Source organism: Coregonus lavaretus, assembly GCF_964263955.1.
Source record: "Coregonus lavaretus genome assembly, chromosome: 32".
NCBI lineage: Eukaryota > Metazoa > Chordata > Actinopteri > Salmoniformes > Salmonidae > Coregonus > Coregonus lavaretus.
The window spans coordinates 19,905,622-19,932,681 of NC_140019.1; the positions used below are offsets into that span (position 1 = coordinate 19,905,622).

Sequence of the window (27,060 nt, forward strand, 5' to 3'; positions counted from 1 at the left end):
TGCCAGTGTCCCCTCCAAAACTTCCACCCTACTTGTGTCTTTAGACGCAGACCGGAACCTTGCCCAGACAGCATGGGGAGACAGCGGCGTGTACGTCTGCTTTGTGGCGTCCTCTCAGGATCTGACAGGGAACAGCGAGGACTACACTGAGCTCATAGTGCTGGGTGAGTGGCTCCTATCCTCTCAGAGCCTCCATAGATCCCCCTGACCTGCCCGCATCTTCCACCAACACCCCTCCGTCCTTTGACAAAAAACAACAACTTTTCCATTCAGTATTTGTATTTAGTACACAATATAGTACAGTACTGATCAAAGACAATTTAAAATGCAAGTTTGTGAATAAATAAATCTGTTACATGAATACTGTGATGACATTATAGCTATAGGTGGATAAACCGATTTGCAATGGCCACAGACTATCCTAGAAGCAAAAAGGATCCAAAACTGCTTCCTCATTCTTTGTTTTCACATTTAGCAAGTAGTCTGCAAGGTAAACGAGTACAATTAGTACATTTCAATAGATATCAGAAACATAGGCAGGTGCAAAGCGAAGAATATACAAAGAGTGAGACAGGGTTTTGTGTGCAAACTAAAAAAAGCAACATACAATTGAATGAACTGGGACACTGTGATACCTTGGGGTATAAAACAATTATCTTACAAAGTGCCGATAAACATGGTATGTAATGCAGCAAACAAATTCCTTGGGCAACGCTGGACTGTTGTGTTTGGTTATGCACAAAGGGCCAGCCAGACAACATTTTACTACAGTCTGGTTTTAGTGTCACAGAAGAACAGTTCTGAGATTAGCATTGAGCCGTGGCAGCACATTTCTCCACTGATAATCAGACCTGTCTGGATAATCATAGGGGAAACTAAAACTGTGAGGAGTCTTGTCTATCAATCCCTAACTCCTATTGACTACTCTAGTGTTTTTCAATCTGAAGTTCTGAAGGAACTAGATAGGTGCGAGCAATATTCTAGATATCCCCAAACCTCATCGGGACTGGAGCCATCGCCATATTGTTTACATCTGTCCGGTCCCTTCCAAAGTAGGGGACCTGAATGGTTTAAAGACAAGGGGTTCTTAAAGATACTTTTTCTAGTCAAACATTAAAAGATATTTGTTGACGAAAGTGGGCATGAAGCATTCTGTAGAAGTGCAAAATATCTGTTTGTGACCAATGTGACAGGTAATACAACAACAAGCATTAGATGATATTAAGCAAGTGTTTCTAGACTGAAATGTAATCCGAATCAGTAAAAAGAGTAGTTGCTTGTTTTCAGTAAACCATCAGGAAGTGTTTCCTTACTGCTATTCTGAAATGACAGAAGAAGTGCATTACAGGGGTAACCATCAAACACTTACTTACAGGTGATCAATTTACCTCGGCCCGAATACATAGATAAAACTGACTCACTGACAGTTAGGCCTAGTAACTGTAATGGGAAAACCATAGTATTTCTGTGGGTAAAACAATACTTGAGGTCATTTCATGAATGACAGATAGTGCCCCCTGAGTGTCTGCTTTGAACTAGGGGAAGAGAGATATTGCCTTGTTTGATATGCAGGTTAAAATCAAGAAGTGTATTCAATGAAAACAATGCCATTTCAATGCAATTTCAATGAGCTATATGGAGGCCCCCGCATTGTTACAGTTGGAATCCCTGTGTATATGCCAACCTACCCTTACAAAACAGTCTAATCAGGTCCTAGTAAGTTACGAGCGGAAGGCAAGTCACCCAATGACAGAAGCTCCATGCTTATCTGAAGGCTGCAGATTAATTGACTGTTAGTTAGACTGCTGAAATGGGACTAATAAAACAAGTACTGGCCAGAGAACCGACTGGTAACGGCAACGTTCTCCCTAAGAAAAAACTACATAAAACAAAAACAAGCTGCTTTGAAGAAATCTAACATCTAGTTCAGTCATTTTTTTAAGGCAAGGCTTTCTTTCTTTAGTTTGAGACGGCTATGGATTTCACAGACACACAAACGTATACATGTCTCATATACAGGTCTTACATTTAAAGGCTTTTATCCACAGCTTCGATTGTGGTCCGCAGAGTGCAGAGAAGCAACAGAAAGGGCACAACGATAGATACAATAATACAGTTGAGTACTAACATGTATAACTCTGATATGCTGCATCAACGCTCCTCTGCCCAGCATCCTACCCTTGGATTAGCCACTACGCTTCAAGGGCCGGTTTCCCAGACCAATATTAAGCTTAGTCCTGGAATAGAAAGCATGCTCAATGGAGAATCTGTATTTTGAAAGTGCTTTTTAGTCTAGGAACAGGCTTAGGTGGAATCTGGTTCTGGGAAACCAGCCCTAAATGTTTAGGGTTATGTGGCTTTTATCAAAGGTAAGATCTGTTGGGCAGACTCTGGAGTATTTTGTTTCAATAGATATATTTCCTATATATACACATCTGGTTCTGTATAAGGATGACAATCACAACAGTGATACAGGTCTAGAGCTCCCTGTGAAATGGTAGTGAGGCAAGGCCCGACTTGAGTAGGACAGTGATGGGTTTCCCCTACGGGTGTGAAGAGACAGCGAGTGTTGAGTTCTGGATGGGTCCACTCAGGTCGAGAGCTGGGCCAATTCGTGGTCGCTTGACGAGCTCACCTGCCTCTCCACCCCCCTTTGCATCTTACAGGCGGCCATTCTTGCCTGAATGTCTCCCTTCTTCTCAAAGTAGTCCACCAGGGGCGGCTCGGTGAGCATCGACGCCAGCACCTGCTCGAAGGTGATGGACCAATCGCCGTCCAGTATGCTGCCTCGCCGCTGCTGGTCACCGGAGCAGCCAATCAGGACCGTGTCGTCGGCGATGTCCTCGCACTGCAGCGAACCTGTGCTCACCATGGAGTAGGACGAGACCGACGTGTCATCCTTCACTTCTTCATCCGACGACTGCTGAGGCGGCGTTTCTAGCTGGGCCTCCGCCAAGGCCCTGCAGACCAGGGACTGGCCTGAGCTGCTCTCCCCGTTCGGCCCCTCTTTTTCGGGTTGGGAAAGTTCAGCGGCAGGGGCGGGAGCCTGGGCATTGGTGGTGTCGGTTTGTTTCTTGGCGCCGTTGTTGGTGAACTTCTTGCCCACCTCGCCAATGCGCAGCAGCAGGCTGGCCACAGTGGCGATGGCGTGGTAGAGCTCCTGCTCCAGTGGGTCCTCGCTGAACATGTTGTACAGGGTCTTACACAGCTCTATGAACTGTTCCTGTAGAGGACACAAACAGGGGATCAGTCAGAAATGGCTTCTCTAAGTGTGTATGAGTAGTCAACTCTCAGTAATCTAGTATGTACCTGGTTCATCCTGCGAAGGTCTTTAATAGTCTCCTTCTTGGGCTCATTCTCCATGGCCCACATCCGCAGGTAGTACTTATAGTCCTTCACCTCTGAAACAGACATCACAATATTACACTGGATACAGTGCCTTCAGAAATTATTCATACCTCTTGACTTATTCCATATTTTGTTGTGTTACAGCCTGAATTTAAAATGGATTAAATATATATGTTTTTTCTCACCAATCTACACACAATAATCCATAATGACAAAGTGAAAACATGTCTTTAAAGATGATCGCAATTGTATTGAAAATGAAATACAGAAATATATAATTCACAAGTATTCGCACCCGACTCAATACTTTGATTACAGCTTTGAGTCGTCTTGGGTATGTCTGTATCAGCTTTGCACATCTGGATTTTTCCCATTCTTCCTCTCAGATATTCTCAAGCTCTGTTAAGTTAGATGGGGAGTGGCAGTGAACAGCAATCTTCAATTCTTTCCACAGATTTTCAATGGGATTCAAGTCTGGGCTTTGGCTGGGCCACTCAATGGCTTTCAAATTCTTGTTCTGAAGCCATTCCAGCATTGCTTTGGCTGTATGCTTGGGGTCATTTTCCTCTTGGAACGTAAATCTTCGCCCCAGTCTAAGGTTGTTTGCACTCTGAAGCAGGTTCTCATCAAGGATTTTCCTGTATTTGGCTCCATTCATTGTTCCCTCTATCCTTACCAGTTTCCATCAGACCACAATCGTTTTCCTTATGCTCTCAGAGTCTTTCACATGCCTTTTTGCAAACTCCAGGTGTGCTGTCATGTGCCTTTTTCTCAGGAGTGGCTTCCGTCTGGCCACTCTCCCATAAAGCCCAGATTGGTGAAGTGCTGTAGAGACTTGTCATTCTGACAGGTTCTCCCATCTCAGCCAAGTAACTCTGTAGTTTTGTCAGAGTGGTCACTGTGTTCTTGGTCACCTCCCTGACCAAGGTCCTTCTTGCCTGGTTGCTCAGTTTGGTTGGATGGCCAGCGCTAGGTAATTCCATATTTTTTCAATTTCCCAATGATGGAGTTCACTATGCTCTTGGAAACTTTCAACACTTTCAATAGTTTTATACTCTTCCCCAGACATATGCCTCATCACAATTGTCAGAGATCTATGGACAGTTCCTTAGACTTCCTGGTATAGTTTCTGCTCTGACATGAACTGTCAACTGTGGGACCTTATATAGACAGGTGTGTTTCTTTCTAAATCATGTCCAAACAATTGAATGGGCCACAGGTGGACTCCAATCACGTTGTAGTGACATCTCAAGGATTATCAAATTAAATTGGATGCACCTGAGCTCAATTTGGAGTGTCATAGCAAAGGGGTGTGAATAACTATGTAAATTAGATATTTCTGTATTTAATTTTCAATAAATTTGCAAATATTTATAAAAACATGTTTTTACTTTGTCATTATGGGGTATTGTGTGTAGATGGGTGAGAAAAACAAAAAAACAAATGTAATCCATTTTGAATTCAGGCTGTAACACAACAAAATGTAGAATAAATCAAGGGGTATGAATGCTTTCTGAAGGCACTGTATGTATAGCAATACCGCTTGAATCTTGCAGAGGGCAGGACAAGGAAGAAGACCAATACTGTAGAAAGGTCATTAATATAGGCAGGGGAGTGAGGCACACCTATCTTCTCCTCTGCATCTCTGCTTCCCGACGCGTCCCCAGCCTCTTTCACCTCCTCTCCTGCAGACAGAGACAACCACCACCATCATCATGTCCACAAAGTCACTAATCAGACCATCCACACCAGTGTACACACTACTGTGACAAGTAGGAAAGTGGGTTACCTAGACAGGGGTTGGGAGGTGGGGGGTCTTTCCAGTGTAAAATGATTACAGTTAGTTTGATGTTTGTGCTAGTTTGTGAGACATCCACTTCACAGAAAATGTGACTCAACTAGCCCCCAGATGCTAGGAGGCTAGTTCTGTAATCTGCTGGTATGATGCTGTGCTGTCATTGAATGTGCTATACCACATGGGGAGGTTATTAACAGGTTAGAGATATGTCCTCTATGAACTACAACTAATCATTGTTTCACAAGTTTTCAGATTATTCAAACATGATATTGACTATTCCCCCTGAAGACAGTGTGGCCACCATTTTGTTGATCAAAAGTGTCTTTGTGACACAGAGATTTACAGAGAGACAAACCTGAGGTCACTTCCTGCACCAGGAAGTCCAGATCAGACAGGAAGGTAGGTTCTGGAGCGGTGAGAAGAAATTGGAACCAGATGGGGAGAGAGGACAGACATGAGAGGAAGAATTAAAGAGAGCGATAGATAAAGAGCAAGATAGAGAGATTAAGACAAGTGAGAAGGGAGGGAGGAGAGGAGAGGAGAGAGGGAGGAAAGAGAGGGTGGGAGGAGAAAGAGGGAGGCAGGGAGGGAGGGCATCAAACGATAGGAAGATGAGAATACATATTCTGTTTAGTTAAGTCAGTAGTAGGAATCCGTTTTCCATGCACAGACGCATGCAAGGGAGCAGGAATGTAAGAACCACTCATTGCCTCAAGCAAAGAAATCTAACCAACATGTAAAATATTGCATGTAAATTGTGAGCAAACTACAGCATGAAAGATGGTTCACAAGTGTGTGTGTTCCCTCCTATGAGGGAATATGTTATGTTTATGTAAACAGCAATGTGTGTGTGTACCCTGTGGAGTGTCATCGTCAGTGAAGAACTGTGCCGCTTCCAGTGCAGACTCCGCCTCCTCTGGACACAATGCTGTAAGAGAAACAAGAAGCATGTTAGCCCCAGAATGTATTATCATAACACATACACAAGTACGCACGTACACATCTTTTCTCCAAAACTGCTAAATTGTTCCCTTTCTGAAACACTATTGTAAAACACCCACAGACACTAACGTAATTATTCTGTCATGCACACACATGGTGTCTGTCCCTTTAAAAACACACCACCCAAAGCACAGGGTCACAGGACTGTGTGCTGATTCACTACAACTCTGTTTGAGGGAAAAAGTGTGTGAAGCCAATTAGTGAGAATGGGAGTGTGAATATCCATGTCTACAATGAGTTGATCAGACTGTTATTGGACCGGCAGAGTTGTGCTTTTCCCTGCTTACCTGGAGGCAGGTGAAGTTTGTACAGTAACTTCAGTTTCTCTGTCATGTCTCCGTGGTACATCCCACCTGATGGGAGACACGTGGTGGGTCAGTTGGATCCATGCTGACTACAATCTTATAATCAACCAGTCAATTAAACAGTGGGATTTATCCTGCTACAAACCTGCACATAATTGGTCTCGAAACTACCTCAAAACACCAGCTGCACAACCCCCACCCCTCCCCCCGACAGCCGAAACATCAATGTTTTTTATAGAAATCAGTTCATTTTTCAAACAGCAAGTTGCGATTCTTTACTTCAAATCTCCAAACTCACTCAGGCCTGTGACAAACTCCTTGAAGTTGATGAGGCCGTCCTTGTTCATGTCCAGCAGGTGGAAGAGGCGTGCGGCCAGCGTGGCGGTGTGCGTGCCACACAGCCAGGTGCCCAGGGCCCCGAACAGCTGGCAGAACTGTCCCAGGTCAATGCGGTACTGCTCCAGGTAGGGCAGGCTGGGGTCGTGGCGCTCCGCCGCCGTGCTGCTGGCCCCCCAGTAGCAGCTCATGATGTGCTTGGCCTGCCATGGGGAAGGGAAGTGGGATGCAGGTCAGAGGTGGTACTGGCTGATTGAAACATTGAATCGATAGTGCAATGGTGCTTGACAGTTGAGGGACTTGAGCTATTGACAATGGCTTGACAATGATGGCTTTTGTTGCAGGCTTTCAGTTGTTTTTTTTTTTTTTATGTTTTGTCACCTATACCGGATAGGTGCAGTGAAATGTGTTGTATTACACTTGTTTGGGGCATGACTCATAACTTGTTTTGTTCTCAGTCTATTGATAATGGTTACATAACACCTAACGTGTGACAGCTGTGTGACTTGTTGTCATTACCACCCACCACACTAAGTTGACACGCCCGAGTATAGAACAACATTGCTAACAGAGAAAACTAAATGTTCCAAACCAGTGTCGGGTAAAAAGCCGTAGGTGCGGTAATAACAATGATTTCTTACCTTAAAGAGAACATAGAGTTCCTCTAGCTCCTCAATACTGAAGGCTGAGTCTGTCATGATAGCTCTCACCTGTGGACAGACACACAGCTCTACATCAGACAGAGAAAGACCTCTGGCTACAGCATATTAGGTAGGCACTGTATGACTTAGGCATGGACATGTTTTTGTTCCAACCTTAACATAACCTATTACATCTGATATCCACAATTGATCATTATTAAAGGGATACTTCAGGTTTTTGGCAATGAGGCCCCTTATCTACTTCCCCAGAGTCAGATGAACTCATGGATACCATTTTTATGTCTCTGTGTCCAGTATGAAGGAAGTTAGTGCTAGTTTCGAGAGCCAATGCTACCTAGCATTAGCCCAATGACTGGAAGTCTATGGGTATCTGCTAGCATTTTGGCCTCATTGCCAAGATCTTGAAGTATCCCTTAAAGGTTGGAATGTATAACCTAATCCAGAGTCATATACACAGAGCATACCAAACATTAGGAACACCTTCCTAATATTGAGTTGCACCCCCTTTTGCCCTCAGAACAGCCTCAATTTGTCGGTACATGGACTCTCCAAGGTGTCAAAAGCATTCCACAGGGATGCTGGCCCATGTTGACTCCAATGCTTCCCACAGTTATGTCAAGTTGGCTGGATGTCCTTTGGGTGGTAGACCATTCTTCATACACACGGGAAACTATTGAGCGTGAAAAGCCCAGCAGCGTTGCTGTTCTTGACACACTCAAACTGGTGCATCTGGCACCTACTACCATACCCCGTTCAAAGGCACTTCAATATTGTGTCTTGCCCATTCACCCTCAATGGCACACATACAATGTCTCAATTGTCTCAAGGCTTAAAAATCCTTCTTTAACCTGTCTCCTCCCCTTCATTTACACTGATTGAAGTGGATTTAACAAGTGACATCAATAAGGGAATTTAGCTTTCACCTGGATTCACATGGTCAGTCTATCATGGAAAGAGCAGGTGTTCCTAATGTTTTGTACACTCAAGTGTATAGAGAGTTGGGCCAATGCGGTTTCTGTCTGACCGTTCCAAGCGCACTACTTTCTCCTCCATAGCCATTGTTAAGTGATAATTATGGACATATGAAGATGTCCAGTGAATATGCAATTTGTTGACAACAACACAGTACAGACTTGGATACACATTATCCCGAATACTAATCAATAAAAACGTCTGTTAAATTGGCTGCTCTGTTTTGCTTGTTTACAGTGGGTCATTTCATAGGGAACTGTCAGAGGCGAGGTCACCAAGTGCTTCATTCATGGTCACTTCTTTGCAGTAGTGGAAAAAGTACTAAATTGTCATTCTTGAGTAAAAGTAAAGATACCTTAATAGAAAATGATTCAAGTAAAAGTGAAAGTCACCCAGTAAAATACTACTTCAGTAACATGTCTAAAAGTATCTGTTTTTAAATGTACTTAAGTACAGTGGTGGAAAAAGTACTGAATTGTCACACGGACAGCCAGGAGCACACTCCAACACTCAGACATAATTTGCAAACGCAGTATTTGTGTTTAGTTAGTCCGCCAGATCAGAGGCAGTAGGGATGACAACGTATGATATATTGATATGTGCGTGAATTTGACAATTTCCTTGTCCTGCTAAGCAATCAAAATGTAACAAATACTTTTGGGTGTCATAGAAAATGTATGGAGTAAAAAGTACATATTTTCATTAGGAATGTAGTGGAGTAAAAGTAAAATATATAAACAGTGAAGTAAAGTACAGACACCCACAAAAACTACTTAAGTACTATATATTTCAAAGTTTTTTAGCTAGTTACTTTACACCACTGCTTCTTTGACATATGAACTCACCACGCTCCTCTTGGCGGTGTCCTCCAGCGATTGGATAACCTTTAACCTCTGCTTGAACCTCATCTGCTCGATGACATCAGCACGCAGACTACCAAACTTCTGCTCAGGGACACGGACAGACAGAGGGAAAAGGCAGTGAAGTCACTAATATGCAGAATCTACATCAATCTCTCCTTGTTCTATGCGATTGACTTAACCAGTGAGTTGTGTGACAGAACTAAGAATGGAATGAATTTTCAGTGAAAGGTAATGTGGCTCTACTAGTTATGTCTTACGTCACAGGATGACTTGATGAGCTGGAACACGTCAATCTGAGGCGGTGGCTCATCGCCACTGGTCAACAGGGCGTGGAGGTGGGGAATGGGCGGAGACACAGTCTGCTTGTTGACAACATTGTCCAGATACCTGTGAGTGAGTGAGAGAGAGAGATTTCAATATTTTGCACTCCAGGGCAATGTGGCTATAGCTTCATCAGTCTAGAGTAGTAATGCCATCATTCATAAATAAAAAACCTTTCTGTATAGTTACACTATAGTTACCATTCCAATTAAACATTTGGCTGCGTAATGTGTGTTGGTGTCAATTACATGGGAGTCAGTTCAGTCAAGTGAATTAGGTAAGAAACACTTGAGAAATTGTTCCTTCCTTCCATCCCTTCCTTTCCCTTCCCCCACTCACCGTCCAAGGAAGGTCATGGCCTCTCCCTCATCAGTGCAGCCCAGCAGATGACCACAACTATGGTCCCTCCCTGCCTTCCTTCCATTCCCTCCGTCGATTCCATCCCCCACTCACCGTCCAAGGATGGTCATGGCCTCTCCCTCGTCAGTGCAGCCCAGCAGGGTGTCCATGTTGGCGTGCAGCACGGCCAGTGCTACCTGGAAGATGACCTTGATGCCCTCGTAGAAGAAGCAGTCGACCAGAAGCACGGCGCTGTCGAAGGGCATGACGCTAAGGAACAGGGTGAGGAACCAGGAGAGGGAGATGGTGGAGATGACTCCCAGCTCCTGCATGTGCTCGTAGAGGAAGGGGAGGCACTCGCGAGTCAGCTCCTCGAACACGCCCTGGTCAACGAGAGCACCTGGGAGAGAGAAAGGGAGAGCGAGAGAGAGAGACACAGGGTAAATTATATCCAATTTTCGCTTCCTCTACTCGCTCCAAAACGACTGAGTGGCCATGTCTGAAATCTGGCTTGCCTACTATACTTACTAAAACGACATACCTTGTACTAATCGTACTATTTAGAACGTACTGTTTAGTAATAAGGTATGCAATAAGCAACAAATATCAACATACTACTCATCCATACTGAGAAGCAATGTTCCCTCACATTTTTTTCAGCACTGAGCAAATTTCAGGTCTGCTGAGCGCAAAATGTAACTTTGTGAAAATTCTGTGCAACTTTCAGCGCACGTTTACTGTGAACACTGAGGCTGTACCCGCTTTAAGTTACAGTTTCAGACAGTGGTCAAGTAGGCTACTGTGGCTATTTGATCATAATGTAGGCCAATGGAGAAAATGCATTCCCTAACATTTCAACATGGAAATAGCTGTTCTATCATTCAGCCTACAGTGGCAGCCAATGTGTAGTGTTCAATGTAGGCCTACATTCCATGAGACTTTTGAAAAACACATGCAGGGCTTGACATTAACCTGTTATACACTTGTCCTTCAGACAAGGAGGTGACAGAAAATTTTGTTGTGTTGTTTGTTGCAAGAAACCACTTTACAAAATACAATGCATTATTATTCCCATTCCATTATTACAGAGAATCAGACAAATTATGCTACCCTCTGCCTACTTAGCTTATTCAAGCCGGTCTCAAAACACAACACGGCCTAACACTTGCTTTTCAAAGATGTCTAGAAATGTACACGTTTTGTCCTCTTGTTGGAAGCAATCACTCCCCCATTGCTGACTACAAATGATCTGTAACTGGGCTATTAAATCACCAACTAGCAAAGGATATGAACAAAATGTGCACACGTGGTTATATGCAGCTCTCGCTTTGATCTCAAAACAAGCGCATCTACTCACGACCGCTCATGCTGTAAACACAGTCCAGTTCAAAGTTAATGGCACAGATCCATATATGGCAATGGTCTATTTGCATATAGGCCTACTGCAGCTCTGATTGTTTATGCCGCACCGGTCTGTGTAGAGTACGGGCTGAGTAGTGTGTGTCAATGCAATAGAATCCTACTTCGATGCGTTCTGCCTACAACAAAATCTCTTGCATAGTTAGTTTTGCATATCAAGTCCTGCATAGTTTGTTTTGTTTCGGTATGTTGCATTGAAAGTGGCTAATATTGCGTTGATTCGATCACAATTCCCACAGTAAAGGGAAACGTTGATCGTGTTAACTAAGGGGGAAAACTCTAGAAAGTTGAGTGAAGTTCAACCTCGTGCGTCTCTGCGTGGGCTGATATTTATTCAGCGCGGCAGTCCGAGGGGAGCCGCACACAATTTAGAGGCAACATTGCTGAGAAGGCGTCATCTTAGATGTGCAATTGTGCTTGTTCCCCGCCATTCGTTCAATTTTGTAGAGCGCATCCCCTATTCAGATGATAAACTATTGTCAAACACACGTGTGGAAAGACAATTCTCTTCCTCAATAGTGTGCAGGGAATTCTACTAGATGAAAAGCCAAAATGAGTATGACATCCTGGCATTTAAAGCATTCTACATTTTCTAAATTTCACATACTATAGAATGTTCTATTTTTCCATACCCAAATAGCTTACTAATTTAGAGCACAAGTTTGGTTATTGGGACGCGGTCACTGTGTGACTACTATAAACGTAATTTGAGTGACGGCCATTTGAAGGGCAGTGAACGAAGAACGGGCTTGTCTACCCTATCAAACACTCCAAAATGAGGGGATTTGGAGGAATCTTAACAGATAATTCTTTCCTAAGCATGTAGTGAGCAACAAAACAAAGACATAACCCAATGGAATTAAACACAAGTGTGTGTCTATGAGAGGTTGTGTCAGTCACTCACCCACCACCCTGGTGTTGTAGTAGTCAGGCAGCATCCTCTCACACAGAGCCACCAAAAGCCAGAAGGCCTCCTCCTCCGTACAGTACAGCAGCAGTACCGACGTCACAATGTTCATCGCCTGGAGAGAGAGAGAGAACGGTTTAGTGATAACACAGAGGTTTATCACAACAGAAACAGACAGATAACCTTTACAGTAAAGAATAAACCACCAGAATAGAGTAGTCACCCTGACAGAACCATTTCCAGTCAAATAACCTAGTTACAATATCATGATTACGTTTCAAGAAAACAGTCACGCTTTATTTTAAATAGCATTTTCCTGGTATTTGCTAATTATAGCTATGGGCCCATTCTACTACTTCAAAGAATTCAAATCAATTGGCCACTATCTGGAACCAAATCGTTAATTACAGTGAAGCAAAAGCCAAATGATTAAGACATTCTATTTCCAAGGATTTTTGTACTTGTTACCCCTTCTTCTCCCCAATTTCGTGAAATCCAATTGGTAGTTACAGTCTTGTCCCATTGGGAGAGGCGAAGGTTGAGAGCCATTCGTCCTCCAAAACACGACCCTGCCAAGCCGCACTGCTTCTTTACACACTGCTCGCTTAACCCAGAAGCCAGCCGCACCAATGTGTCGGAGGAAACACCGTACAACTGGCGACCGAAGTCAGCGTGCATGTGCACGACCTGCCACAGGAGTCGCTAGAGCACGATGGGACAAGGACATCCCGGCTGGCCAAACCCTCCCCTAACACGGACAACGCTGGGCCAATTGTGCGCCGACTCATGGCTCTCCTGGTCGCGGCTGGCTGCGACACAGCCTGGGGTCGAACCCGGGTCTGAGGTGATGCAGTGCCTTAGCGCCACTCGGGAGGCATTTTAAGGAATTTCTAAGTCAGTCAGATAAACTACACAGTATATACAAACGTATGTGGACCCCCCTTCAAATTAGTGGATTCGGCTATTTCAGCCACACCCGTTGCTGAAAGGTGTATAAAATCGAGCACACCGCTATGCAATCTCCATAGACAAACATTGCCAGTAAATGGCCTTACTAAAGGGCTCAGTGACTTTGAACGTGGCACTGTCATAGGATGCCACCTTTCCAAAAAGTGAGTTGGTCAAATTTCTACCCTGCTAGAGCTGCCCCGGTCAACTGTAAGTGCTGTTATTATGAAGTGAAAACATCTAGGAGCAACAACGGCTCAGTCGTGAAGTGGTAGGCCACACAAGCTCACAGAACGGGACCGCCGAGTGCTGAAGCGCATAAAAAGCGTCTGTCCTCAGTTGCAACACTCACTGCCGAGTTCCAAACTGCCTCTGGTAGCAACGTCAGCACAAGAACTGTTCACCGGGAGCTTCATGAAATGGGTTTCCATGGCCGAGCAGCCACACACAAGCCTAAGATCACCATGCGCAATGCCAAGCATCGGCTGGAGTGGTGTAAAGCTCGCCGCCTTGGACTCTGGAGCAGTGGAAACATGTTCTCTGGAGTGATGAATCATGCTTCACAATTTGGCAGTCGGATAGACGAATCTGGGTTTGGTGGATGCCAGAAGAACGCTACCTGCCCGAATGCATAGCGCCAACTGTAAAGTTTGGTGGATGAGGAATAATGGACTGGGGCTGTTTTTCATGGTTCGGGCTAGGCCCCTTAGTTCCAACATACAATGACATTCTAGACGATTCTGTGCTTCCAACTTTGTGGGAACAGTTTGGGGAAGGACCTTTCCTGTTTCAGCGTGACAATGCCCCCGTGCACAAAGAGAGGTCCATACAGAAATGGTTTGTCGAGATCGGTGTTGAAGAACTTAACTGGCCTGCACAGAGCCCTGACATCAACCCCATCGAACACCTTTAGGATGAATTGGAACGCCGTCTACGAGCCAGGCCTAATCACCCAACATCAATGCCCGACCTCACTCATGCTCCTATGGCTGAAGCAAGTCCCTGCAGCAATGTTCCAACATCTAGTAGAAACCTTCCCAGAAGAGTGGAGGCTGTTATAGCAGCAAAGGGGGGACCAACTCCATATTAATGCCCATGATTTTGGAATGAGATGTTCGACAAGCAGGTGTCCACATACTTTTGTAATGTAGTGTAAGTAAGACATTGCCATATAAAGTGTAAGTCAGTGTTGATAATGTGGCCCTGCGATAGACTAGCGTCGTGTTCAGGGGGTGTACTTGTACATCAAGCTGCTTCACACTACAAAAACAGGAGATTTTTCTGATTTTCTGTTGACCACCTGCATAGTTTTAAACAATGCTGTATAAAACCCCCCCAGAAAAACAAAACAAGTTGGCATACCTGGCAGTATCCTATGCCAGGGTTGCGGCAGGCGTAGGCGGTGAGGACCCTGCGGAGGGCAGCGATGCCCATCTCATTCTGGAAGGCATGGTGCTCAGGCATGGAGCGGTGCAGGTCCCTCTCGATTTCCTCCGTGGCCAGGGTACAGCGGCCCATGGCCTGCTCCACCAGCTCAGCATAGTAGCCAGGGTGGGTGGCCATCTCATTCTGAGCTCCTGGAGAGGGGATGGATGGATTGATGGAATGGATTATAAGGCAGATACAGTCAATATGGGTTTGTCAGTGTGCAAATTATCTAATGTTTAGATCCTTTTGATTCTAACCATTGTAAAAAAAGTTCAGGAGTCCAGGGAGTCAGCTGATCTCAGATGAGTCAGACAGCTTGGTGACATTGCACCACTAGGCAACAACAGCGCTTCCCTTATCACCATGGCAACAGAGAGACTGAAACACACACTACCTTCAGGTCACAAGGTACAGTGAGGGAAAAAAGTATTTAATCCCCTGCTGATTTTGTACGTTTTCCCACTGACAAAGAAATGATCAGCATATAATTTTAATGGTAGGTTTATTTGAACAGTGAGAGACCGAATAACAACAAAAAAATCAATTGATTTGCATTTTAATGAGGGAAATAAGTATTTGACCCCCTCTCAATCAGAAAGATTTCTGGCTCCCAGGTGTCTTTTATACAGGTAACAAACTGAGATTAGGAGCACACTTTTAAAGGGAGTGCTCCTAATCTCAGTTTGTTACCTGTATTAAAGACACCTGTCCACAGAAGCAATCAATCAATCAGATTCCAAACTCTCCACCATGGCCAAGACCAAAGAGCTCTCCAAGGATGTCAGGGACAAGATTGTAGACCTACACAAGGCTGGAATGGGCTACAAGACCATCGCCAAGCAGCTTGGTGAGAAGGTGACAACAGTTGGTGCGATTATTCTCCCTCGACCTGGGGCTCCATGCAAGATCTCACCTCATGAGTTGCAATGATCATGAGAACGGTGAGGAATCAGCCCAGAACTACACGGGAGGATCTTGTCAATGATCTCAAGGCAGCTAAGACCATACGCCGTGAAGGACTGAAATCCTGCAGCGCCCGCAAGGTCCCCCTGCTCAAGAAAGCACATATACAGGCCAGTCTGAAGTTTGCCAATGAACATCTGAATGATTCAGAGGAGAACTGGGTGAAAGTGTTGTGGTCAGATGAGACCAAAATCGAGCTCTTTGGCATCAACTCAACTCTCCGTGTTTGGAGGAGGAGGAATGCTGCCTATGACCCCAAGAACACCATCACCACCGTCAAACATGGAGGTGGAAACATTATGCTTTGGGGGTGTTTTTCTGCTCAGGGGACAGGACAACTTCACCGCATCAAAGGGACGATGGACGGGGCCATGTACCGTCAAATCTTGGGTGAAAACCTCCTTCCCTCAGCCAGGGCATTGAAAATGGGTTGTGGATGGGTATTCCAGCATGACAATGACCCAAAACACACGGCCAAGGCAACAAAGGAGTGGATCAAGAAGAAGCACATTAAGGTCCTGGAGTGGCCTAGCCAGTCTCCAGACCTTAATCCCATAGAAAATCTGTGGAGGGAGCTGAAGGTTCGAGTTGCCAAACATCAGCCTCGAAACCTTAATGACTTGGAGAAGATCTGCAAAGAGGAGTGGGACAAAATCCCTCCTGAAATGTGTGCAAACCTGGTGGCCAACTACAAGAAACGTCTGACCTCTGATTGCCAACAAGGGTTTTGCCACCAAGTACTAAGTCATGTTTTGCAGAGGGGTCAAATACTTATTTCCCTCATTAAAATGCAAAATCAATTCATAACATTTTTGACATGCGTTTTTCTGGATTTTTTTGTTGTTATTCTGTCTCTCACTGTTCAAATAAACCTACCATTACAATTATAGACTGATCATGTTTTTGTCAGTGGGCAAACGTACAAAATCAGCAGGGGATCAAATACTTTTTCCCCTCACTGTAGGAGTTAGTGTTTTCCTTGATAACAACAGAATTCTGATGTGGATGTGTTGACACACACAATGCTTGCTTGCACACACAGACTCATTTATTCACACAGAGTATTGTTCACTGTGTTGCTAACATGGTGGCTGACACTCACATCCATCCTGAAAGATTAGACACCCACACTAATTTCACACTCAGGCACAAACAACGGCTAGCACTCACATATACATATAGATGTCATCTTATCGCTCATAGAAACTCTTATTACATTTGACATTTTAGTCATTTAGCAGACGCTCTTATCCAGAGCAACTTACAGTTAGTGAGTGCATACATTTTCATACTGCCCCCCCGTGGGAATCGAACCCACAACCCTGGCGTTGCAAGCGCCATGCTCTACCAACTGAGCTACACAGGGCTTATCTCTACGCTATCTCTATTTAACCTTCAAACTCTGCCATTCAAAATCATCATGTTTGAAGAAACCATATATGGCGTATATTGAGTCAGTGTATTAGTTTATATTTGGTAAATTATCTATTTTAATCTATACAATCTACAATTATGTTACCTTTATATAGGGCAAATTGACTTCATGGTACAGTCTGCTAGCGCCATCTAAACCAAACTTCAACCCTCAGAGAAGAACAGAAACCATTTGAGGAAGAGTTCCTCTGCAATGACACTACTTGTGGTTGTGGTCGGTGGTTTGAAACCCCACAGAGGTGCTGCTAAAAACACCCCAAAGACATGTGTGGTGGAGAAATTACAAGATTATGTTTAATAGTGTTTATGCAATAGAATAGGGTTCTTAGAACTCCCTCATCTGTGTGAACTGAGAGGAGCCTCTGAAGCTGGAGTTGACAATTGATTTATGAATGGTTTGGTGATAAAACCTACAGCATGCATTCCATAGAATGAGTTGGTGTTTGTGTAATGTAAGGTACCAGGGAGAGATGGCTCGGGTATGGATAATGATGAGAGGAACCTTGTCTTGGGGGCCAAACCCTGGTGTCCATACAATGAGAACAGTCTTCACCGCAGATACTGTCTGCTGTGAATTATTCATTTATTTCATACAATCCTAACCTTTTGACTCATTCCACACATCTGCTGTTTGTCATGTAAACTGAGAGGGTGTATCTTTGCCATAAAATATATTTGTATTGCCTGTATGTCAGAGCTCTCGGCCCAACACACAAGAGCGTTGGGTCGACCAGCCTCACTTACTACCTTATTAATACGTTTTGAATAAATAAATATCCTGATTGGTGATTGACCTTGTCTCTCCTCATTATTGATTAGAATTTCCACGACAATTTTGGCGATGAGGAGGTGATCTGCACTGCACCTGTTGACCGCTCCTGAAGACCTTGATAAATTGTGCACAGGAGATCAGAAATTGGGATCTCAGGGAAAACCACGCTCCTGTATAGCAGCTGGACCCGCCTAAGATCTGAGAGGAAGCGGGCACGGGTGGATGCCAGATCCCGAACATAGTACTGAGAAAGGTGAGCTTGGACAATTTATCAATTTATCAATAAGTGATGAAAAGTAAAAAATAAGAAAAGCCCCTGTTGTATGCCCAGAGCGAGGTCCTCCTTAAGGGGGCCACAGCTGGGTTAACTAGCAGGACTGTGTTGAGTTGATAGGAGTGTTCTTAAGTGAGGTATCCTTGGACACAGGAAAACCCAAAGTCCAGATCCATGGTACTGGGTTGATCATAGTAGGACTGGTGAGGTTAATGTATTGAACGAGGGACTACAGTGCAGGTGACGCCTTGCGAGGGCATCTGACTTGGTGAAGTTTAAATTATAATGTATAATGTTTTGAGGAAATGTTTTGATAGATGAGGAAAACACATATGCCCTGGGTTTGGGATGGTACATAGTTAGATAGGAGACACGGGTACTCTGTTGGTAGTTTTGCATAGACATAAGAGAATCGATACCACAGTAATCGCAGTAGGCAATATCCCAGTGTGGAGACAACACCCCGGTTTTGGGACCACTAATTAGGATAATGGTATGGGGGTTTCCCTGTTCATATAGACAGGGTTTGAAATCTAAAAACAGCGCTAACTGGTTTTCCTCGTCTGTCTCATTCCCCTGTGTGTCCTGTGTGTTCGTGTTCTGTGTGTTCGTGTCCTGTGTGTTTGTGTGTGAATGTGAGATGTTATTGTGAGTGTAGAAATAAGTGTTAATCTTAAATGTGGATAATAAGATAGACATTTCCATAATAAGATGATTTAAATTTGGATAAGTTTCGATATATAGCGTTATTTTGGGGTTCTGTCTATCACTGCCCATCATAGAATATCGTGGGGTGGTATTGAGTGCGGATGTTATTTTAGACAGTAACGGCAAGTTTGGAGAACCGTTGAGGATACGTGTGGAGCATTATTCCCATGACCCGAAGGGCAGTGTCCGGGAAACTAGTTTTTTTCCCCCGTTGGGAGTATGACAACACACATGAAGTGGTGGATGTGAGTACCTAAGATTTATAATGTTATACACTGCTAAAAAAAAAAGGGAACACTAAAATAACACATCCTAGATCTGAATGAATGAAATAATCTTATTAAATACTTTTTTCTTTACATAGTTGAATGTGCTGACAACAAAATCACACAAAAATTATCAATGGAAATCAAATTTATCAACCCATGGAGGTCTGGATTTGGAGTCACCCTCAAAATTAAAGTGGAAAACCACACTACAGGCTGATCCAACTTTGATGTAATGTCCTTAAAACAAGTCAAAATGAGGCTCAGTAGTGTGTGTGGCCTCCACGTGCCTGTAGGATCTCCCTACAATGCCTGGGCATGCTCCTGATGAGGTGGCAGATGGTCTCCTGAGGGATCTCCTCCCAGACCTGGACTAAAGCATCCGCCAACTCCTGGACAGTCTGTGGTGCAACGTGGCGTTGGTGGATGGAGCGAGACATGATGTCCCAGATGTGCTCAATTGGATTCAGGTCTGGGGAACGGGCGGGCCAGTCCATAGCATCAATGCCTTCCTCTTGCAGGAACTGCTGACACACTCCAGCCACATGAGGTCTAGCATTGTCTTGCATTAGGAGGAACCCAGGGCCAACCGCACCAGCATATGGTCTCACAAGGGGTCTGAGGATCTCATCTCGGTACCTAATGGCAGTCAGGCTACCTCTGGCGAGCACATGGAGGGCTGTGCGGCCCCCCAAAGAAATGTCACCCCACACCATGACTGACCCACCGCCAAACCGGTCATGCTGGAGGATGTTGCAGGCGGCAGAACGTTCTCCACGGCGTCTCCAGACTCTGACACGTCTGTCACATGTGCTCAGTGTGAACCTGCTTTCATCTGTGAAGAGCACAGGGCGCCAGTGGCGAATTTGCCAATCTTGGTGTTCTCTGGCAAATGCCAAACGTCCTGCACGGTGTTGGGCTGTAAGCACAACCCCCACCTGTGGACGTCGGGCCCTCATACCACCCTCATGGAGTCTGTTTCTGACCGTTTGAGCAGACACATGCACATTTGTGGCATGCTGGAGGTCATTTTGCAGGTCTCTGGCAGTGCTCCTCCTGCTCCTCCTTGCACAAAGGCGGAGGTAGCGGTCCTGCTGCTGGGTTGTTGCCCTCCTAAGGCCTCCTCCACGTCTCCTGATGTACTGGCCTGTCTCCTGGTAGCACCTCCATGCTCTGGACACTACGCTGACAGACACAGCAAACCTTCTTGCCACAGCTCGCATTGATGTGCCATCCTGGATGAGCTGCACTACCTGAGCCACTTGTGTGGGTTGTAGACTCCGTCTCATGCTACCACTAGAGTGAAAGCACCGCCAGCATTCAAAAGTGACCAAAACATCAGCCAGGAACCATAGGAACTGAGAAGTGGTTTGTGGTCACCACCTGCAGAACCACTCCTTTATTGAGGGTGTCTTGCTAATTGCCTATAATTTCCACCTGTTGTCTATTCCATTTGCACAACAGCATGTGAAATGTATTGTCAATCAGTGTTGCTTCCTAAGTGGACAGTTTGATTTCACAGAAGTGTGATTGACTTGGAGTTACATTGTGTTGTTTAAGTGTTCCCTTTATTTTTTTGAGCAGTGTATATATGGATTCTGTGAATATATGAAAATATGACAAATTGTATGTGTGTATAATCTATTACTACAGATTTGATGAAGTAATAATGGAACGTATAATATTCATATACCAACTTGCGCACCCAAATGTAGACGTACGTCAGGGGTGGGGGAAAAAATAGATACAACAATTCTGAGTGGTCCGTTTATGGATCATTTGAAAAAGTTAAGGTTAAGCATTATATGACTGGGTAATGGTCTCAGAACATGGTTGGCGTATGTCCACTTTTGAAAAATATGGGGAATTGACTAACCGATGTAACTATAAAACGCTTATGGGATTTTCTCTGTCCGGGTACTACATTTAAAATAAAACTGCCCATAAGGCCTGAAAATTAGTTTTTTTCCCATACAGTTAGAGCAAATTAAGGTGGAATCTCCACGTAACTTATATCATAGTAAAAAAACAAATTAGGTTTTTCCATCAAAATAATTATCATTGCGGAGCTAATGTGATGTAGTAAAGGAATTTCATTATGTCGCAAGGGAAAAGATAATCCGGTTTTATTAAACTCATCAGATCTGTTTCCAAATCAATAAATATGGATTTAACTCGTTGACTGCTAATGTATTCCCTTTGAGCATGTGAAATCTTTGCAAAGAAACACTTGGACAAACTTTAAGGCTCTTTTCTGGTAATTGTGTCGTTATGTGCCAGATGTTAAGACTACAAACCATTGTAATTGGGTTATTTGCGGGATTTACTTGTCATTTCAATAGGCATAGGGTCTGTGTTACTGACTACAATCTGGGTTTCTGATTGTAATTCAACTATTGGCATGTTTTGCTTCGATAGATACAACAGTCAGTGTTCAAATTTAAAGGTTCATTTATTCAACATGTGGGACAATTTTGAGGTAATAATTTTTTGTGTGTGGCTTAATGGTTTGCTGGAGGAACCTACTGAGAATGGGGTTGTAATTTAAAACACTGAATTGAATATGGATATGAATTGAATATATGCTTGTCAACAACAGCAAGTGTTTGTTTTATTACCTGTAGTCTAATCAGAAGGGACTGTTACCTATATCTTAATGCATTTTAATAATAGCGGATAGGCAATTGTGATAGAGCTGTGACTATGATCATAATTGATAACTAAACATGGGTATTAATTATTTCATGATAATACAAGGCTACAACAGCAATGAATTGAAGTTGTGGGCAGAAAGGGGGTCTAGCATTGTGAAGTGTTTTAGCGCCCGTTAAAATGTATATTTTTCCTTATGAATTGACTGATGTATAAATTTGGCGCATTACATGTTAACTTTAAAATAATGGACATTAAATAAGTGTGATGCAGAAAGAGAAGACAAAGTTGTCAAGTTTTTTAAAAACTTTACGATAGAGGTTAATGCAGAACATTGTTTGAGAATGGTTTTTAAAAAAATTATACTGGACAGAATGGAACAGTTTCTGTGTTTTAGTCTGCGGGTGTTAGCGACTGGTGCTCGCTGAAATCGAGTGGGCTGTAATGGCCATAGTGGGTTAGTTTGGTGTAGAGTTTTGACTAAGTTGTATGCAGAGATGTTTTTGATAATTTCTAATTAATTAAACACTAATTATTTTGATAAGAAATATACTGAGAAACTTACTGTAAACCTGGGATACGAAATGTTTGACTGTTTCTAAATAATTAGTCTAATATAGAAAGAAACACGTATTTGAAGGGTTTGAATGACCTCTGACCTCTGTCCTGACTTTCTAGTGTGGTTTGATCGCCCTCACTGTAAAGCCGGGAGACATTGGATGATGATTTAAAAGGTCATATGTAATACTGATTTGAAGGTCATTTGTAATACTGATAATTATGAAGAAGTTTATAGTTCATAGCCCTATTTGTGATCCGGTCCACGGGGGAGAAGGAGAGGGTGTTGCCTTTCAATAAGGGTTGGCTGTCTTAGGTCAATTTTTCTATGACCGTATTGGTAATTTATATTTATTTTTGGATTTATTATGGATTTCTTATTTTAAATTGGTTTTTATTTCACCAGTAGTGTTTTTTTTTTTTTTTCACATTAATCACATTGTGAGTAATGTGTCAAATGGGAGACTTACCAGTCCTCTGAAGGTTTTTTGGATTGAAGTTTTACACACCTTGAGTGATATATAGAAGTGTATTGAGTGATATATTATTAATTTTAAATTGTATATATGAAGAAGTGTATTGTTGTGTTGTTTGTTCTGTTGTGTTTCGATACAAATCTCACCAGATTGGGTCTGCTGGATGATGGAGATAACTCCCTAAGTATTAGTGGTCTAACTTCCTGATCCTGTGACTCTGCGGTGAGGACGACAGTGTGATAGGGGAGTATAAGCCAATTTGAAAAAATTGTTTGTTTCAACAGAATGTGTTGTTATTCTATTTGACATTTGTCTTAGAAATGTGTATTACGAATATTGGTAAAAGTAATAATTTGTCATACAGTTAATGCTTGTCTGGATTTCCTGAATCAGAAATTAACTGAACTAAACTGTTGTTCTGATCTGTCCTCTCTCGAGGTTATGGTGAAGGTGACTACAGATGGTATCTAGATGCATGGAAGGGATCATTTGGCCAAGAACGGTGTGAACCTCCTCTGACCGGCTGAAGAAGAAAATGGCGTTCAATACGGCCCTGTCCTGCACCACTTCTACCGAGAGACCCGAGTCCGAGCCAGCAACCTGTACACAGCATCCAATCGAAGATATCAAGTGCCTTTTCTCTCATGACTTTTCTCTCAGGAGTGTGACAGTAGTCCACATGGAGTGAGCATGGAGAGAGATCTGCTCCAAACTTCTCTCATGTTGCTGGTATACTGGTTGGCAAATGGACAAGACATAATAGGCATTGTGGTTGGGCTCAGGTGAGATATTAGTCTGTCTAGGAAAATCAGATTATTCCTGAGACATTGAAATTGGGACATTATCATGGGCCATCCATTTTGAACTGTGAAGCTATCTGAAGAAGACAATGAAGAGACAACAGAAGAATGAGCGCCTGCAGGGGGGGTTGGTCAACTGTGCCCGTAATTGATTTAGGCTTGTCTAAAATGGTTTATTTTGGGATATCAGGTTGATTGTGGAGGTCTATGCACTGCTAAATTTATAGTAATTTAGATTAAGAATGTATTAAGATACTGATCTGTAATTATAAATCGTGATGAGAAAGTTAATACTAGAATTATGAATAATTATACTATATGTTAATATAAATGTACATTCTGCCAGTGTCGATATGTGTTAAGGGTTTTAACTCTGAGTGATAGGACTAATGTGAATCACTGAAGCATTGTCATTCTAAATTTGGGTTGGATAACTGAATGATTTTTTGAAAACTGACTAATTGGTTTGAGTAAGTTTATAGTATGTTAATAACTATATGAGTGAAGCAATTAATGTATTAGCGATTGATTGTTTTGATTGTTGTTATGCTAATTGTGACATGGTTAAAGATGATGTGTACTAAAGATATTGACACTATTCTCAGCATGCCCTGGTGAATGAAGAGGTTGAACTCTGATCCTGAGAATGAAACTGATCCTAATCTATTTGTCCTATATCCATTACCAAATTACATTTTTGATGATAATGATAATACTCAGAAACTATATCAGGTTTATGCTAATGAAACATTGAGTCCATAGGCGTTGCCTTATAAATAGTGGAATCATGATGCTTGTCCAGGGTCATGTTCATTAGGCACTAAACGGAATAAATTTTCCTTCAACCGCGAGTCACTACCAGGATTTGTACAACAAGATATGCTAATTTTAGTTTCTACAGATGGTGTTATGGGGATGGAAATAGTTATTTACACTATGTTGACCAATAGGAGTATGCTGAGTATCAACATGATGATTGTGTTTCGTAATGATGAGAAATGTATTTTCAATTTAGATTGCTGATAATTTCTTAATGATATTTGAATGTTTATATCATTCCCAATGAAGGATCATTTATGTTAAGGTTGAAAGCTCAATGAACCAACGGATGGTCATTTACAATGGTAACATACTAGTGCAAGGAAGTTTTCCCCCCCTATATGCTTGAGTTAGAAGTTGTTTGATGTTTTATTTGTAATTCATGTATTTTTAAACCTTGTAATTTTCTTTTAAATTGAGAGAAATCTCAAAATGGGGGATTGTGGTGGAGAAATTACAAGATTATGTTTAATACTGTATATGCAATAGAATAGGGTTCTTAGAACTCTCTCATCTGTGTCTGTGTGAACTGAGAAGAGCCTCTGAAGCTGGAGCTGACAATTGATTTATGATTGGTTTGGTGATAAAACCCACAGCATGCATTCCATAGAATGAGTTAGTGTTTGTGTAATGTAAGGTACCAGGTGAGAGGAACCTTGTCTTGGGGGCCAAACCCTGGTTTCCATACAATGAGAAGTCTTCACCACAGATACTGTCTGCTGTAAATTATTCATTTCTTTCATACAAATCCTAACCTTTTGACTCATTCCACACATCTGCTGTTTGTCATGTAAACTGAGAGGGTGTATCTTTACTATAAAATATATTTTTATTGTCTGTATGTCAGAGCTCTCGGCCCAACGTCGACCAGCCTTACTTACTACCTTATTAATACGTTTTGAATAAAGTAATATCCTGATTGGTGATTAACCTTGTCTCTCCTCATTATTGATTAGAATTTCCACGACACATGGTGTGTCTGCTACAGTTCTAGTGGCCTAGTGGTTAGAGCCAGAGGCTCACATATAGACCTAGACTCTGTACAGCCAAAGCAGAAGTTGAGAATAACTTTCATCAGATTCAGCACAAGTTAAGAAACATTGAGTGCAATTACTGTACATTGGGAAGAAGTACCTGCTCCATTTAAGACATCCCCCAAATATTTTCTAGGGCTATGTGGGTTAGGATAATGCAATAATCCATTAGTTTAAGAAAAAGTGTTTGAAATAAAATTTCTACCTGAGAAGAGCAGCCACAGCTCCCCTCTGAGGCTCTCAGGGATCCCATTGAGCACCAGCTCTCTGGTCTTGGAGGTACGGTACATACACACACCCCTGCCAAACTCAAAGAAGTGGATGTTCCACGACTCCTCCTTCATCTTGTCCTTTGTCTGAGGAGGAGAAAGTAAGAGGGGGGGGGGTGTCAGTATATCAGTATGACCTAACCAAAATGTAATCGAGCTAATGGTATGTTTTAACAATATAACGACCAGAATGTTGTAAGGCCACGGTGGCTATGCTCCTTTGGCACCATGAGCAAAGCAAACAAAGTCAAAGCCCTACTACTAAGAGTCAGTAATCCTACAATCCCTTGAGTTTGGGAACCTAAACTGAGCTAGATAGCGGAGCCAGAGGGATGAACAAATGGTGGCCTTCAAGCTTGCCTATGCATACATTTGGCTAAGATAGTTTCCTCTAGTGTAATGTTAACCCTGAGGACCAGAACCATAGACACAGCATACATTAGCCTACATTCTAAAGCATCCAACTGTGTCTACATCACTAGGTAGGGACAATAAAAGACTGTTTAGAAAGGATCATTTCAGCTTAATAACAGATGGCGACCACACTGAAGTAATAAAACCCTATTAGAAATGTGTAGGATATTCTAAGAGGATAAGACAGTCTAAGCCGTTGACGTGGGTCTGGGAGTGGGGTTGAACTCACAGCTTTGGGTCCGTGGTCCTCTGGGGCGTCCTTCTGGTAGATGCGGAGCAGGCCCTGATTGGCTGTTGGCAGGCTGGGGCTGTAGTGGTGCCCCTGGGATGGTTCCACTGCTGCACCTATGGGTGTGGGGAGGCTGGAGGAGAGAGGGGTGGTAATGGGGCTGGGAGAACCCTGGGGAGAAGGAGGAGATCGTGGATTTAAAGGGGTGTTATGAGAGAAAGAATATGGATATTTTGATATGTGTAACAAACTAATGCATTCAGAGAAATCATTCTGCCAAAAGCATGAACACAAATGAGTGATTATAGCATATTATTGTCATGTAGAAAGTAGCAGAAAAATCACTGTATACATCAAAAAGCCCTATTATCCATCACAATTGCGATCTCGTTCACGACAGAGCATGACTGACAGTTCAAAGTAGGCTTGGGCGGTATACCGTATACCGGGTATTTGGAAAAAGCCACAGGATCGTTTTTCAATGCCGTCCATACCGTTTAAACTATTTATTTGGGGGTTTTCAATAAATGTGAATATTTGTAGCTACTTTTTAAGTAAATACCTGCAGTCAACTTGTGCAATAGGTTAGGAGATAAAGAACACTGCGTTCTTCATGTCTCATTATTATGAAGCTTACAGTAGTCCCCTGTCACGTGTCACATGGTGTTTGTTTACAAGCACACAACGACGAGAGACCGGAGCCTTGTGAGTCACTCACTGTTGTGCAGCATGCGCTAGGTGATC

The 27,060-nt window shown here is 43.0% G+C and overlaps 1 protein-coding gene across 2 annotated transcripts in view; it reads right to left on the reverse strand.

The window, feature by feature from the left end:
* Window positions 1-265: 265 nt before the first annotated feature.
* The window catches only part of LOC311107867 (TBC1 domain family member 9B-like), a 46,966-nt gene continuing 20,171 nt past the window's right edge, over window positions 266-27,060 (reverse strand). The window contains exons 8-22 of one of the 2 annotated variants that reach the window (XM_084150436.1): window positions 26,317-26,487; window positions 25,610-25,760; window positions 14,583-14,797; window positions 12,270-12,387; window positions 10,061-10,346; window positions 9,544-9,673; window positions 9,269-9,367; window positions 7,431-7,499; window positions 6,752-6,992; window positions 6,436-6,501; window positions 6,003-6,074; window positions 5,502-5,552; window positions 4,974-5,033; window positions 3,310-3,401; window positions 266-3,223 (exon numbers count right to left, since the gene is read on the reverse strand). In XM_084150436.1, the coding sequence (XP_084006562.1) occupies window positions 2,591-3,223; window positions 3,310-3,401; window positions 4,974-5,033; window positions 5,502-5,552; window positions 6,003-6,074; window positions 6,436-6,501; window positions 6,752-6,992; window positions 7,431-7,499; window positions 9,269-9,367; window positions 9,544-9,673; window positions 10,061-10,346; window positions 12,270-12,387; window positions 14,583-14,797; window positions 25,610-25,760; window positions 26,317-26,487 (2,454 nt within the window). In that variant the 3' untranslated portion in view covers window positions 266-2,590. The remainder of the gene's footprint in view (window positions 3,224-3,309; window positions 3,402-4,973; window positions 5,034-5,501; window positions 5,553-6,002; window positions 6,075-6,435; window positions 6,502-6,751; window positions 6,993-7,430; window positions 7,500-9,268; window positions 9,368-9,543; window positions 9,674-10,060; window positions 10,347-12,269; window positions 12,388-14,582; window positions 14,798-25,609; window positions 25,761-26,316; window positions 26,488-27,060) is intronic. The other variant, XM_084150437.1, reaches the window with a different exon arrangement.